A 15436-nucleotide genomic window follows, 5' to 3' on the forward strand; every position below is an offset into this window, starting at 1 on the left:
ACGTACTCTTCCTTTGTTTTGCTTCATTTGTAGATTTACGTTTCCGTGCATGTCATATGTAATCTAATTGACGCAATCGTTCTATTTTTAAGGAATACAAGATACCCAATTTTAATGAGATTCCCGAGGTTTGTTGGTGTTGATAATATTAACCCTATAAATTTAATTATATTGTAAATAAAATTTAACACAACAAGATTTTGGTAGATAAGGTTGTAAGCATCTCCTTTTGTTAAAAACTCCAACTTTTTATGTTATCTAGTTAATCTTTCATCATAATTCACATACCATCCACATTCTAAATGAGGAGGTCCCCTTGTTCTAAATGATGTCGTTTTGAGCTGTTCTTTTCTTGTTGTTGACAGCCGCCTTTTTGGTTTCTAGATTACTAATCCTCTATTTATAACTTCTATCTTCCAATCCCCTCAACGAAATTTCATGGTAATCCCTCGTTTATTCATATAAAAACGAAATCAGCAATTTAAATATTGATTTGTGTGTTTTACTGGCTTACTGCATTCTACGTGTGCCAACTTCTCACCGTCCACCACAAGCCAACCCAGCTCAGCTATTTTTTTTTTTTCAATTGTTGAGCACAACCCAGAAATCCAAGAAAAATCAGAAAACCCCACATCGAATCTTGAGAAATCTGTTTAAAATTTGACGAATCGAGAGAACTTCGAGGGTCAAAGTTGAAAAAGAAGATGGATAACGGCAATAACAGTGGCGGAGGCGGTGGTAGTAGCGAGAAGCAGAGCCACCGTCTTCCGCTGTCGGATGTGGTGTCTGATTGCTTGAGAAGATGGTTTCAAGATACCCTCAAAGAAGCCAAAGCCGGGGATCTGTCTATGCAAGTTTTGGTCGCCCAGATGTACTTCAATGGTTATGGGATTCCAAAAGATACCCAAAAGGTTTGATTTTGACCTTATAAAGTTCGAATTTTGACTTCGATTTCCTGGTTGTTTTCAATTCATAGTATGCATGTTTATTGGGAATGCAGGAATATGATGAATTGGGATTTTTTTGGGCCTATTTGTAATTTCTAAGAAACCCTTTGAAATTTTGACTATTTAGGATAATCAAAGGTCAAACAGATACGCATAGAAGTGATTCTCACCTTTTCCCTTGAATTTGGAATCACTTCTTGGAAGAACAAATATGTGTTTTTCAAGCGAATACTGTCAAAAATATAATCGTAGAGCCTTTGCCCAAATTAGTTTCATCCCATAAAAATTGAAGCTTTTCTACTTTTGGGAAGTTTTTAGATTACTTTACACCTATTTGCTTCTGTTCATGTTATAAGTTTCATCAGGCTTAATGTGTTTAACCTTTTCTGCACAAGCTTATGTTTGATATGCATTTCATATAAAAACTTCTTCATGTTTTCTCTTGTGATATTGAACTTTCAGGAATGTTTATCAGTTATGGCAAATAAAGTAAGTTTATTAATCAAATTATATGAATGAATTATCAACTTCTTTTTGTCAGGCAAAAATTTGGATGACAAGAGCTGCAAGAGTCCGTTCTTCAGTTTGGAGAGTTAGCAATAAACGCCCAGGTCATCTCTCTCTCTCTCTCTCTCTCTCTCTCTCTCTCTCACACACACACACACACACACACACCTTCTTCTCTCTCTATAGACATTTGTGAATGCATGTGTTCTGAATCACTAATAAACTTCTAAATCATTTGATTATCAGGCTATAATGCAAGTGATTCTGATTCAGAAGAGTTGCTGGATGACTCTTGATATAAATGAGAAGGTAATGCACCCCAATTTAATTCAAACATGTTCTCCATTTTTATGAATTTCATGGATTCAAGAAGGATAATTTATCAAAGTATTCGACTCTTTTCTATGTGGTTATTGGAGTTGTTTTTCTTTAGGACCATTATTATATTGCCTTTTTCTATATGCATTTTAAAAGTACTTGTATGCAATCACTTATAATTCCTGAATGTATTGTTTGAAAGGTGGTTAGTGAAAAATCTTAGTGAAAATGTATATAAATAGAGAGAAGACATGTTAATGACAAAAAGGTTGAATGCAAGTAATAAGGTTATAGTGTAAATTATAAAAGAAATAGCGAGATAAGAGTATTAACGAACCCTAATTTATTATAAAAAGTAATAAGTAAATTTTTATTATATTGTAAAGAACATGAAAGTATTAACAAATGCCTATAATGAATAGCAATGCATACCAAAAATAGTACTAGTGTTCACCCAAAAAAATAAAAAATAAGCTCAAGTTGTAGTATTTGCTACAGACTTTAGGCAGTGTTTGTATGTGTCCTTATAAAGTTATTATTATGACTTGAAGAATAAACAAATAGAATAAACAAATAGATCATCAGATTATTAGTTAATTGAATCTTACAACTCCTTACTTGTTTCTCCAAATTTAATTATTTTGACCCTAACTTGTCAAAAAGGCAGAATCATAATCAATTTTGTTTTAAACATTCAAAACTGATTATTGCAACTCAGATTACAATATTGATTATTGAGTTTAAACACACATCCAAACACCCCCTTAATGTGGTTGACATATTTATTTTATTTTATATTCTGCAATGCGTGGAATTTGTTCCATTTCAAATTAAAAAACCAAGCTTTTGATTAAAAAAAAGAGTCAAAACCTCTCTTTTTTATTTTATATTTCTGTAATTCGTGGAATTTTTCCAATTCTAATTAAAAAACCAAGCTTTTTGATTAAAAAAAAAGAGTCGAAATCTCTCCTTTTTTATTTTATATTCTGCAATGCATGGAATTTGTTCCAATTCTAATTAAACAACCAAGCTTTTTGATTAAAAAAAAAGGTCAAAATCTATCTTCTTCTTTTTTTTTTTACTGGCACACAAGAAGCATATTGTTTATTTATTTAATTTTATTTATTATGTATATTTTTCCTTCCATACGTATGTTAACCTCATCATACAACCGTCTCTTATTCCTGAAATGAGCTTGATTATATGGTTTATGAAGTGGTCATTTTTTAGAGGGGGTGGAATTTTAAATATAGAAGAAAGACAACATGCTAATTGAATTTTTTATTAAAAATACATGACAATCTTTGATATAATTAAAAATTTGAGAACTATTAACATGCACCCATATTCATATGGCTTCTCGTTTAACTACATGACATAATATGTACTCTATGAAATAGCATCTTGCTTCCTGAAATGGCTTTGCATTTTCGGGTTTAACGGGTTATACACATAGCATATTAGGTAAATGAGAAGCCAATTCAAATAGTTCGATGCTATTTTATTTCTAGGAAGTACATATGATGCCATGTAGGTTAAATAAGAAGTCATGTTCGTTTTAATACCTGCTAAACCGGAAATATGGTTCACAATTAATATGCCACCCACGAAAAAGTATACCTTTCTAGACTTGTTGTTTCATCTTGTATGTTTAGGACTCATTCGGATGGTAACTTACGTTTTCACTGTTGATTACTCGTTGCCCCTATTTGATCGCATCCCTTCTTTATGGACGTTAACCCCTTCTACATGAGCATAAGTTTACCTTAGGGGGTGTTTGTAAAAATCGGTCTAGGCGGCCGATTAATCGGGGATTAATTGTAGGCGGTCTTCAACCGAATAGGATTAAGGCTAACCGGTCGGCTTAATCGGTTTTGGTCAAAGAGGGTCAAAGGGGGTCAAAGTCGGAGCTAGACGGTTCTAATCGGTCCTAGGCGGTCCTAATCGTCAAAATTTTCAAATTTTCAAAATTTTAAATATTAAACCAAAATTTTCAAAATTTCAAAAGTTCATAGTATTTCAATGTTCAACTAATATATAAAAAAATTAAAAAAAAATAAATTTTAAAGTTTTTCTCCAAAATTTTTAAAAAAATCTATGTTTTCAAATATACAAATACCCAAATTTACTTCTTTTCTTAAGATATATTAAAATTTGAATAACTTTTCTTATTAATTGGATGATAAATTGTTGTGCTTGTTAAACTTATTATTAAACTTTTATGTTTATTTATTTATATTCTTACGATTAAAGTTAGATTTATAAACTTTTGAATAATTTTATTAATAATTAATGGTTCCCGATTAATCCCGCGATTAATCCCCGCCTAGTCGATTAATCCCTAGATCCCAGTCCACCGACTAGCTAACGTCTAACGTTTTCTGCAACCTTGGTTTTAGCTTATTAAGGGCTTATTTTCTTAGTGCAAATCATAATAAGCTGAAAAAATGAGCTTATAAAAAATAAGCTATTGTAATAAGCCCTTAATAAGCAACAAACACCCCCTTAGGTCCCGTTTGATAGTTGCTATTCGAGCAAATGCTGTCTGGGAAAATGCTGATTGACTGGGAAAAAAACCATGTTGTTTGATTGTACATCTGACTGACTGTGCTGAATTCTGAAAAATAACCATATCACCTTGTTGTTTATACTCTGATGGATGAAGTTGCTTAATAATTATAAAAACATACAAATTGTCATACAAAATCAAAATTACACAAAAATCATTTAAAAATCCAAATACAAATTGTCATACAAAGTAATTAAACATAAATCAATTAAAATCCAAATAGAATGTCGATTAGGTTGTTAGTTTATTGTTTTTCAAGTTGATGTTACGTTGTTATTTTTTCTAGCCATTTTAGTTTTTTTTATAATCCAACGTGCGATTCTTGACCCGGTTTATGTCCAATAGTGGTGGGATGGATAAGATTTTTTAAAATAAATTAAGATGATGGTGGTGTTGTAAAAAAAACCGGAATTAATCCAATAAAAATGAATTAAAAAAATTAACTAAAAAAAGAATTAATCCAATAAAAATGAATTAAAAAAATTAACTAAAAGAAATTAATAATTCAATAAAGTACTAATATTTATTAATATGAAGGTTGTAAAAATCGCTCGACAGTCGACTACGGTCGACTGGTGTTAAGGGATTAATCGGTCTTGCCGGGGATTAATCGGGGACCATAGATTATTAATAAAATATTAAAATTAATCAAAGATTAATATATTTTAAGAAAAATAAGTACTTCAAAAATTAGAAAATAAGAGAATTTGTAATTTGAAAGTTTGAAAATACAAAAATATGAACATTTTAGTATAATATTTGAAAATTTGAAAATTTTGGAGTAAAAAAAATAAAATAATTTATTGAATTTTTTTTATTTGACTTTTTTTTATTTATTTGACTTTTGTTGACTGATGAATCCCGCCAACCCGATTAATCCCTAATTCCCGTCAAACACACTAATCCTAGTCGGTTGGAAAACGCCAAACGATTAATTCACGATTAATCTTGATTTCTGCAACCATGATTAATATATAAATATTATATATTATAAATAGTGTTTATTAATATATAATAATCCAATAAAAATAATTAATCTATAAAAAGGAAATTAAAAAAAGAATTATTTAAAAAAATTAATAATCCAATAAAATAATATTTATTAATACATAAATATTATATATTAAAAATAATATTTATTAATATATACTTATCCAGTAAAAAAGTAATAATCCAATAAAAAAAGAAATTAAAAAAAATTATTTAAAAGAAATTTATAATCCAAGATAGAAAGAAAGAGGCGAGGTTTGAGGCACAATTGTCTGGCTCATTCACCCTTTTTTTTTTGCAAATCAAATAGTCTTTCCGGTCCATTCAGCTAGAAAGATGTGTTTAGACCTAGAAAGATGTCTATCAAACGGGCCTTAGACTACCTTGTTTCTATTGTTTTTAAAAAGGCGATCATGGTTATCGAGAGAGTGAAAATGCGAATCAGCGAACGTAAACAATAAGAGAAATTCGTGGACCCAACATCTATCTTCTAATACAAATACATAACTAAATCTTTTCACATAATGAAAAAAAGGAGAGAAGTGCAACAAGGGTCTATATTGAATATTACTATATTTTGAAAAAAGGGGAAATCTTCAGAAAATTTCTTATATTCTGGGTTCATTAATGATAAAGGCATAATGAATTCTTACTATAATCTTATTGTATTATTTCTCATACAAAGGGTCTTGTCTTACTGTAAGAGTAACTTCACGACATGTTGGTAAATTGGTAAATGTTCATAACTGGTTTAGGTTTTAAGTTTAGTGTTTAGGGTTTCACTGTACCATTTTATGCGAGGTTACCTTTTTTATGCACAACAAACTACTATAGTTTTTGTCATATTTGTTACCATAGCACTATTACAACTGGTTTACCTATCAAATTGTAATACAATACAGAATTTGATGATAATTAAACTAATCTCTCTCTATTTTTTTTTTTCTTAATTTCTTTTGCAGGGTTCTTGGATTTGTTCATCTAATTAATCATTTGTACGAAAATGCAATTGGCTTTTTAATGCATCTTTCGCCTTCTCATTTTGTTGTTCGTTTTAAAGAAAAAGTCCTTTTTGTACAATTGACTGGTTTTCTGGTCTTTGTTTGGTGTAGAAAAACTTTGCTCTTTTTTATTTTTTATTTTTTATATGTGGATGAACATTTTGTGAGTTCTTAGGTTTCTTGTTGCTGATCGATGCCCGTTTTATTATTCCTGTTTTTCTTTTTATTTTATTTTTTCCAGAAAGGGTACACATTCAGATTCTCTCTCTTTTTTTTTTTCTCTCTCTCTCTGATAACTTGCAAGTACATTGTGAAGGGTGTTCTTTTTGTTACAAAATTCAAATCGTAGGGGTCAAGTTGTAATTTCAACTACTCGTATAGAAAATTTGTTTAGGCTACTCCTGGTAATTTAATAAACGCCTTTTGCCAGGTTATTTTATATTGTTTTATATTTATTTATTTTTGTTACAAGCATTTGTGGTTGTTTTTGTATATTCAAGAACAAATCTTACTTTGGGCAACTGTTGAATATATAGATTATAATATGAATGTTAGCATGAGTAACTATGAAATGCATAGATTATGGACTAATTAAGTAGCAACTACCGAATATAAATCCTTTCAGATAGCTAAAGGGGTTAAGGGCCTTAGAATAATAAGTAAATATTGTCAGATAGCTAAAGGATTGTTGTATGTTTTTATATAAAGTGATTATAGATTTACGCTGACAATAAAAAAAGTTTCATAAAAATGTTTTGGATCAGCTTTTGTAATGGAAAAAGCTAATAAGTCAATAAGCTAAAACGTATTTGGATTAATTTTTTTTTTAAATTGTTATGGTTAAAAAGCTAAATTTTTTTAAAAAAAGTCATCCCGTTTGATAGACATCTTTCCAGTTTCAAACAGAGTTTTCTGGTTGAATGGACCGAAAAGACTGTTTGATTTACATAATAAAATGAATATTTCTTTTTTGGATTATTAATTTCTTTTAAATATTTTTTAAATTTATTTTTTAATGGATTATTACTTTTTTTATTGGATTATTATATATTAATAAATACTGTTTTTTATGTATAATACTTATGTATTAATAAATATTATTTTATTGGATTATTAAATTCTTTTAAATAATTCTTTTTTTTAATTTCCTTTGTATGGATTAATGTTTTTTATTGGATTATTATATATTAATAAATATTATTTATAATATATGATATTTATATAATAATAAATATTATTTTATTGGAATATTAATTTCTTTTAGTTAAATTTTTAGTTCATTTTTATTGGATTAATTTTTTTTTTTGGAAAATACACCACCATCCTAATTAATTTTAAAAAATCTCAACCATCCCACCACTATTGGACATAGACCGGGTCATGAATCACACGTTGGGTTATAAAGAAAACTAAAATGGCTAGAAATAATGACAACGTAACATCAACTTGAAAAACAATAAACTAAAAACAACCTAATCGATATTCTATTTGAATTTGAATTTGAATTGATTTATGTTTAATTACTTTGTACGACAATTTGTATTTGGATTTTTAAATGATTATTGTGTAGTTTTTGTTTTGTATGATAATTTGTATGTTTTTTATAATTATTCAACAACTTCATCCATCACAGTATAAAACAGTAGGGTAATATTGTCATTTTTCATCATTCAACACAATTAGTTAGATGTAAAATCAAACAACATGATTTCTTTCCCAGTAAGAAAACTTTTCCCGACAACACTTTCCCATACAGCAACTATCAAACTGGACCTAAGTTTATATCTTTAAAATTTCATTTTTGAAGGTGACAGAAAAATTATTTTGAACAACGCATTTGAGTTGCAAACATTTCTTTTAGGTTTATTAGCTTTCTAAAAAACCAATAAATAAAAAAATAAATGAATAAATAAGTTGTTTTGAAAAGAAATCCTAAACACCCTTTTATAAATAAACTAGGCGTATGCCCGCGCGTTGCACAGAAACACATATATAGTTGAAGTCTTTACAAATATATGTTTTTTTTAAATAAAACAATAACGTTGTTAAATTTGATATAATAATTCGTATAATAAATTGATATAATATAATGATTATTTTGAATTATATGATAATATATATACATCTATTATAACTGCATAATTTCAATCGTTTGAATGACTTCTAGCTGCGAGTTATACATGAATAGAATTAAATATAATGTATGGTTTAATTTTATTTATAGTTTTTGTTATTGTTAATTAATTTTTTAAAATTTATTTATTTAAAGTTTTAATTTTTATCATTATAATTATTTAAAACATCAAACATTGTTTTTTGATTTTAAAAGTAACAATATAATAATTTATATAGAACTATTTTTAACTATTGTTATTGTAAGTTATTTTAAGCTACTTATTTGAAAAACTTTTAACGATTATAAAAAAATCTTTAGGAAATATTTTAGTTTAATTGAGAGTAAAATTTAGTTTTTAAATTTATCACTACAATTTATCACTTTTAACTATATTTACAAAACATTCTGTGGTTTTTTAAGTGGAACTGAAATTTATATTTAAGTTGACACTGTAATGTTATATTTAAATTAACAATTTAAGTATTTTGTCCAAACTGTTCAAAAGTTGTAGCTTTAAACTGATAATGGTTTACATACAACAACATTTAAATCTAATAATTTAAGTATAATATGTTAAAAGTTAAAGACATAACTTTATAAGTAGAAGTAAATATATTATGTTAAAATTGAAATTTAGTTTATTTATGATTACACTTTAGGTTTGATATTTATTTAACCTTATTAACCAACTTATAATCATTATTAAAAGACACTACAGTTTTTCACATTTAACCAAAATATTTTTTGGGTTGTTTAAGTTAAACTAAAATTTATATTTAAGTTGACCCTGTAATGTTATATTTAAATTTGTAATTGAAGTATTTTATACAAATTGTTCCAAAATCACATCTTTAAAATGATAATGGTTTACATCCAACAATAAATTAAAACTAATAAATTAAATATAATATGTTAAAAGTTAAAAAACATAACTTTATAAGTAGAAGTAAAGATATTATTTTAATATTGAAATTTAGTTTATATATGATTACACTTTAGGTTTGATATTTATTTAATTTTATTAACCAACTTATAATTATTATTAGAAAGAAATTGAAAAGTCATGGGAGTTTCAAATGAATGTGGTGAAATGAAAAAAAAGAAGCTCTAGAAAAACCTGAAAAGAAGTTCCAAATGAGGAGCACTTGAATAAACTATGATTTATGAGAAACATTGCATATATATAGATCAATCAACACACATACAAGCAAAACATCCTTTACTAATAATCAATAAAAAAAATATGTATGTATATATATGATGTATAATATAATTACAATTCAATTTCCTTTTTCTTTTGATTTTCTCCATAATTTTGCAACTAATAATCTGATAAAATTCATGTGATTGATACTTCCTTTCAATCAGAACATGTGGTTAAAAACATAATTCAGTTTTAATCTACATGCATAAAATAATTAATTATACCAAACTACCTACTACCAATGCCATGCATGTTTTAAAATAATTATACCATCTATCTACTATCTATGGCATGTTTTGAAACTTTTAAATTGGCTGAACTTGCAGGGGTATAACGGTCATTTTCATTAGATACAATTATAAATACTAACGCAAACATTCGTGGATCAAAGAGGGAGGATATAAAGGAAAGAGAGAGAGAGTAATGGACGAGGAACAGCTCCTTCCCCGTCATCAATATCATCATCAAGATCCTATCGATACATCTCTTCTAGTGTCTCTATATGTCGGACACTTCTTAGCCAGATGGGGTGCCAGGTGTCTCTCTCTCTCTCTCTCTCTCTCTCTCTCTCTCTCTCTCTCTCTCTCTCTCTCTCTCTCTCTCACACACACACACACACACACACACACACTTCAAAGAAAACCTAAACCCAAAAATCGAATTTGCTTGTAAATATTTCTTGATTTTGGGGTTGTGTTTAAATGTGTGTAATTACAATGATTTAGTCACATTAATATTAAACATGTTTTTAGTTATTTTTTTTCTCTCTTTTAGTGACTTGAATTTATAATATTCAACACATTAGTTTAATTCTATTGGTTTAACACTATGATATAATAACTATTTTCTAAATTTTACATCATAAAAACCAAATTAAATAAATTAGTTATAAGGTACAAATTCTTTTGATTTTAATTGTATAACGTATGTTATGGATAAATAGGATGTGGGAGTTTTCTGTGGGTTTGTATATGATAAACGTATGGCCAGACTCTTTGCTTATGGCAGCGGCTTATGGGGTGGTCGAGTCAGCATCGACCACCTTATTTGGTCCCTTTGTAGGCCAGTGGATTGACAACTCAACATACCCAAAGGTTCAATCTCTTCCTAATTACATCTTTCTATTTTAATTAATCCTTCATCGTCATTGTCCCAAATTGATACTTTTTTTTTTTTCTAATGTTTCAAGGATTGATTGGTAGAGAACAAATATTACTCAACTGATTTGCAAAATTTCCACGCAATGCGTTTAATTGATTTGACAATTATTTATTTTGTAATCATTTAAAACGATAGTCCGACATCAATTAAAAATGTAAATTTTACGTAGTGCAAGTAAAACCTTTTAAGTCATGGCCAAAAAACGTGAGGTGGACATGACACCACCTACTCCTCTATCTATTTGTATGCTTGTGAAAACCATTTAGTTTCTACACCATATTCTTTCCTATTTTTTCTTAAAGTTAAAATCCTTACACTTACACTTTAACCAAACCCAAGCTCGGATTAGCAATCTTGACAAGATTAACAATCTCCTTTATGTTTTATGAGGGGGGTGCAAACGCGCCAAGTTACTCGTGAGCTATTCGGGATCGGCTCGTTAAAAGCTCGACTCGAAATTGATTTTAAACGAGCCCGAGCCGAGCTCAAGCTTCATATTAAGCTCTTTTATAAACGAGCTCGAGCTCGAGCCTATGTGACTAAGTTCGATTAGGCTTGCGAGCCTCCTAAATGAGCCTATATATAATACAATTTATTATTATTTTCATATATTAAAATAAAAAATATTTGGAGAATTAGGGATTTAGGGTATTAGTAAACGAGCTTCTTAACGAGTTGAACCGAGCTTAAGCTTATTTTGGTATGTTAGACAAAAAACGAGCCGAGCCGAGCTTGTATAATTTTTTACGAGCTCGAGCCAAACTCAGTACAAGAAAACTCGAATCGAGCCAAGCTCGAGTTCGAGCCTCGTATAACTTAAACAAGCCCGAAGCGAGCCTGGCCATGCTCGGGTTCGACTTGGCTCGTTTGCACCCCTAGTTTTATGGGTATTTATAGGTTCATACAGGTCACATTCGATACGGGGGACAAAAACAAGTTGTATAACATTTACCCTGCGAGATGGATAAAATTTCAATCCTTTTTATACCATCTTCTCTTGTCTTTGCAAAAGACATGAATGAGCTCTCATCATAAAAAATGGCTCCATAATTAAAATTTGTCCGGTTCAATTCTATACAATCCATTACAAAAGGATGGACCCACTAGGACGGGTAGCTAGGCTACCCTTCAAAATTTTCCAGAGATAATTCAAATTTTTTAGAAATTTTGAGGGGAAGTCACTTCTAAAATCATGTTTTTTTGACATTTTTTTGTGAGTCCACACGTTTAGTAGAGAAATCTATAGAAAAGTCCCAAACTTTTGGGAAAAGTTTCAATAAAGTCCTAAAAGTGTTTTTTTGAACAAAAAAGTCCCGATTATTTAACATTTTGCCCAAATTAACGAAAAAATCATTTTTTATATTTGAACAACAAATGACAGATTATATGATTTTCTCAAAATAATGAGACTTTTCTGTTAAAAAAAAAACTTTTAGGACTTTATTAAAACATTTCCCAAAAGTTTGAGACTTTTCTGTAGATTTCCCCATCTGGTACAATATTATCCGGTCGCGTTCTAAAATCATGTTTTTCTAACATTTTTTTTATGAGTCCACACATTTGGTACAATATAATCCAGTCGCGTCACATATAATATGAATCTTAAATTTTCATCACGTCACATGTAATAACATCTACACTTTTTTTTATTTTTTTCACTTCATGTGTAATATGAATCCAACAGCCGTTAAAAAAGATTGATACAAGAGACCATGTAGGTCCATCCCAGTACCAGCCCATAAACTCCAAACCATTAATTATGGATCTGAAAAACAATGCAATTTATATGCCATGAGCCCATGATTTTGAAATTCTTTGTTTAACAGGTTCTCCGAATTTGGCTAATAACTCAAAATCTCTCCTTCATCATTGCCGGAGTCACGGTGGTCGGACTTTTAATCTCTCCGGACTTGCGGATCACCAACGTCACTGCATTTACATTGCTCGTCGTGTTGACCAATCTTTCCGGCGCTCTTGCTGTTCTTTCAACTCTCGCCGGAACTATCTTGATTGAAAGAGAATGGTAAATCTTCCAATTAAGGTCAAATCGTTCTATATGTCATTTCATGTTTGACATTAAAAGTGACATATAATTCAAATTTTGACAGGGTGGTGGTGATATCAGAAGGCCATTCTTCAAACTTACTAACAACGATGAACTCCAGAATCCGGAGAATCGATCTCATATGCAAACTATTTGCACCTGTCGTTACAGGATTCATCATCAGTTTCGTGTCATTAATAGCATCAGCTGCAAGTTTGGCAATCTGGAACATAGTCTCGGTTTTCTTGCAGTATTGGCTCTTAAACTCCGTATACAAAGGAATCCCAGCTCTCCAAGAACGCAGCAAAAAACGAGGACCAAAAAGTACCATAGCTACTCAACACGAACATGCATCCTCTTCTACTTCTCAAGAACAACTTATCCAACATCATGACACAGAAGATCTTTCAGAAGATGTTTCATCAAGTAATCCGATTGTTAGGAAATTCATTCGAATGTTTTCTAACAGTTCGTTTATTCGTGCTTGGCGAGTTTACCTTCAACAAGATGTCGTTTTGCCTGGAGTATCTCTCGCTTTACTCTATTTTACTGTCCTCAGGTGCCATTCTTGATCCTCTAGTTACAAAGTAACGTTTTTGTAAAATGATTGTTTGGAATGAAACGAAAGATACAGTAGTTTTCTTTTCGCTTGAGATTTAGTGTGATCTTTTTGACAGTTTTGGGACTTTGATGACTGCGACATTGGAATGGGATGGAATACCAGTTTATATAATTGGAATGGGAAGAGGAATAAGCGCCATAATTGGTATTTCAGCTACGTTTTTGTATCCTTCCATGGAGACTCGAATTTCAACACTTCGAACTGGACTTTGGTCGATCTGGTCACAGGTATCTCAGGCTTTTTATCAAAGATTTTGAAAGGCTAGAAGCTAAAGTCATGAATTTTTTTTGTATGTATATATATATATATATATATATATATATATATATATATATATATATATATATATATATATATATATATATATATATATATATATATATATATATAGTGGGCTTGCCTCTTGGTTTGTGTTGGCTCAATATGGGTTAAAAACAATACCACATCGGCTTATTTATTGATGGCTGGAGTAGCAGCTTCACGTCTAGGGCTATGGACGTTTGATCTATCGGTTATTCAACAAATGCAGGTGACCTGATATGCCTTTGAATTCTAAGAATAATGATTCTAGATTCATGTTTTTTTTTTCTTACATTTATGTTGATTGTGGAACAGGATCAAGTTTCTGAATCCGATCGAGCTGTTGTTGGAGGTGTTCAAAACTCGATTCAGTCTTTCTGGGATTTGATGACATACATCATGGGGTTGCTTATCTCTAATCCCGAGGTGATCTTCGTTTCTTATACCATCTAGTGTCTGTTTTTCCTTAATTACTGACTAAAAGTGATAAACACTATTGTCTACTTCTTGCGACATATTGATCTTGACGCCATATTTGTTCGTTTATAAATGATGTTCTAATACTGTTTAACATTTTGTTGTTACAATTTCTAGTTTTTAGATAATGCTTTCTTCTGTGTTTTAGGATTTCTGGAAGTTGATCTTGGTGTCATTCTGGTTGGTGACGATAGCATCGATTATGTATAGTGTTCACATTTATCGAGTTCGGAAGCACCTCTTTCACTTTGATAAACTGCTCATGTTATTTCGTAGATGTGTGTAAATATTTGGTGTTGGATACTTGTAATGTTGTAACAAATGGTCACAAACTTAGAAGTATGAGACTTGATATACCGGCAATTCCAATGGCATTAAGTATGCGTGTTCACTTAGATATGTTAGCATGTAAAACTTGTACATAACTTAAAACACTTCAGAATCACGTTTAGCTCTCGATGATTGTAATCTGTAAGCCTGAACTGTGAATTTTGTTTGAGGTGAGATCTCTACTTCATTTAAAAAAATGTATATTGTAGATTGGTGGGACTAGTGTTGTGTAAAATTAAATGAAAACGGACACAAGTCCAAATAAATAAAGTGATAAGATTTTTTTTTTGCCGATTTATATGTCCGTAGTGTTCGAAATCTACTATTCGACAGTTTTAGAATCAAAATTAAATAGTTCGCTTCTAAGTATAGAATCTCGATTTGGTTGTAAACATCATATTCCGTAAATAATAATAAACTTCTCTATGTTGTATGTGGGCATAACACGATTACCATAAAATATGAACTACCTCAATTTTCCCTCTTCTTTATTTGTTTTGTTGCATCTTTAACTGCATATTTGTTGTTCGAAAACCTATCAGTTGGTATTAGAGATACAGTTGAAGATGGAAAAGTTACGTTCGATAAGTTTGAAGGAAGTGAGTGTTTGAGTTCCATATTGCATACGGATCAGGGGCATGGGCACCATATTTCCCTTCACCTTATTTGATAGAGGGGTTAATAGTAGAGGAAGATTAAAATCATGAAAGATGACCAATTTAAGAAAAAGAAATATATTGTTTGTTGGAAAGGATCTGGGTATTTCATATATCAGTGACTGAAACTTTACCATATAAATGCAAGAAGAGGTAAAAATGGAAGCCAATTTTGACGATGCGTTTATTTGTTG

At 30.0% G+C, this 15436-nt stretch overlaps 2 protein-coding genes across 2 annotated transcripts; both read left to right on the forward strand.

The window, feature by feature from the left end:
* Window positions 1–519: 519 nt before the first annotated feature.
* LOC145137354 (Sel1 repeat protein) lies at window positions 520–6583 on the forward strand. Its single transcript, XM_079071496.1, has 4 exons — window positions 520–911; window positions 1489–1558; window positions 1701–1763; window positions 6294–6583. The coding sequence occupies exons 1-3, from the start codon at window positions 705–707 to the stop codon at window positions 1748–1750; spliced, it is 327 nt and encodes a 108-aa protein (XP_078927622.1). The 5' UTR covers window positions 520–704; the 3' UTR covers window positions 1751–1763; window positions 6294–6583.
* Window positions 6584–10050: 3467 nt separating this feature from the next.
* LOC145138305 (solute carrier family 40 member 2-like) lies at window positions 10051–14755 on the forward strand. Its single transcript, XM_079072407.1, has 8 exons — window positions 10051–10188; window positions 10596–10746; window positions 12640–12836; window positions 12922–13416; window positions 13535–13706; window positions 13871–14008; window positions 14095–14205; window positions 14405–14755. The coding sequence occupies exons 1-8, from the start codon at window positions 10076–10078 to the stop codon at window positions 14540–14542; spliced, it is 1515 nt and encodes a 504-aa protein (XP_078928533.1). The 5' UTR covers window positions 10051–10075; the 3' UTR covers window positions 14543–14755.
* The last annotated feature ends 681 nt before the right edge of the window (window positions 14756–15436 follow it).

Source organism: Lactuca virosa, chromosome 9, assembly GCF_052849685.1.
Source record: "Lactuca virosa cultivar CGN04683 chromosome 9, Lactuca_virosa_CGN04683_v6, whole genome shotgun sequence".
NCBI classification, from domain to species: Eukaryota; Viridiplantae; Streptophyta; class Magnoliopsida; order Asterales; family Asteraceae; genus Lactuca; species Lactuca virosa.

Bases quoted from the DNA above. Each gene is read 5' to 3' on its own strand.
- LOC145137354 (XM_079071496.1), top strand. From the start codon at position 705: ATGGATAACGGCAATAACAGTGGCGGAGGCGGTGGTAGTAGCGAGAAG. The intron at 912-1,488 runs GTTTGATTTTGA...TCTTTTTGTCAG, and splicing joins TTCCAAAAGATACCCAAAAG to GCAAAAATTTGGATGACAAG. The intron at 1,559-1,700 runs GTCATCTCTCTC...TTTGATTATCAG, and splicing joins AGTTAGCAATAAACGCCCAG to GCTATAATGCAAGTGATTCT.
- LOC145138305 (XM_079072407.1), top strand. From the start codon at position 10,076: ATGGACGAGGAACAGCTCCTTCCCCGTCATCAATATCATCATCAAGAT. The intron at 13,417-13,534 runs GTGCCATTCTTG...TCTTTTTGACAG, and splicing joins CTCTATTTTACTGTCCTCAG to TTTTGGGACTTTGATGACTG. The intron at 13,707-13,870 runs GTATCTCAGGCT...ATATATATATAG, and splicing joins TTTGGTCGATCTGGTCACAG to TGGGCTTGCCTCTTGGTTTG.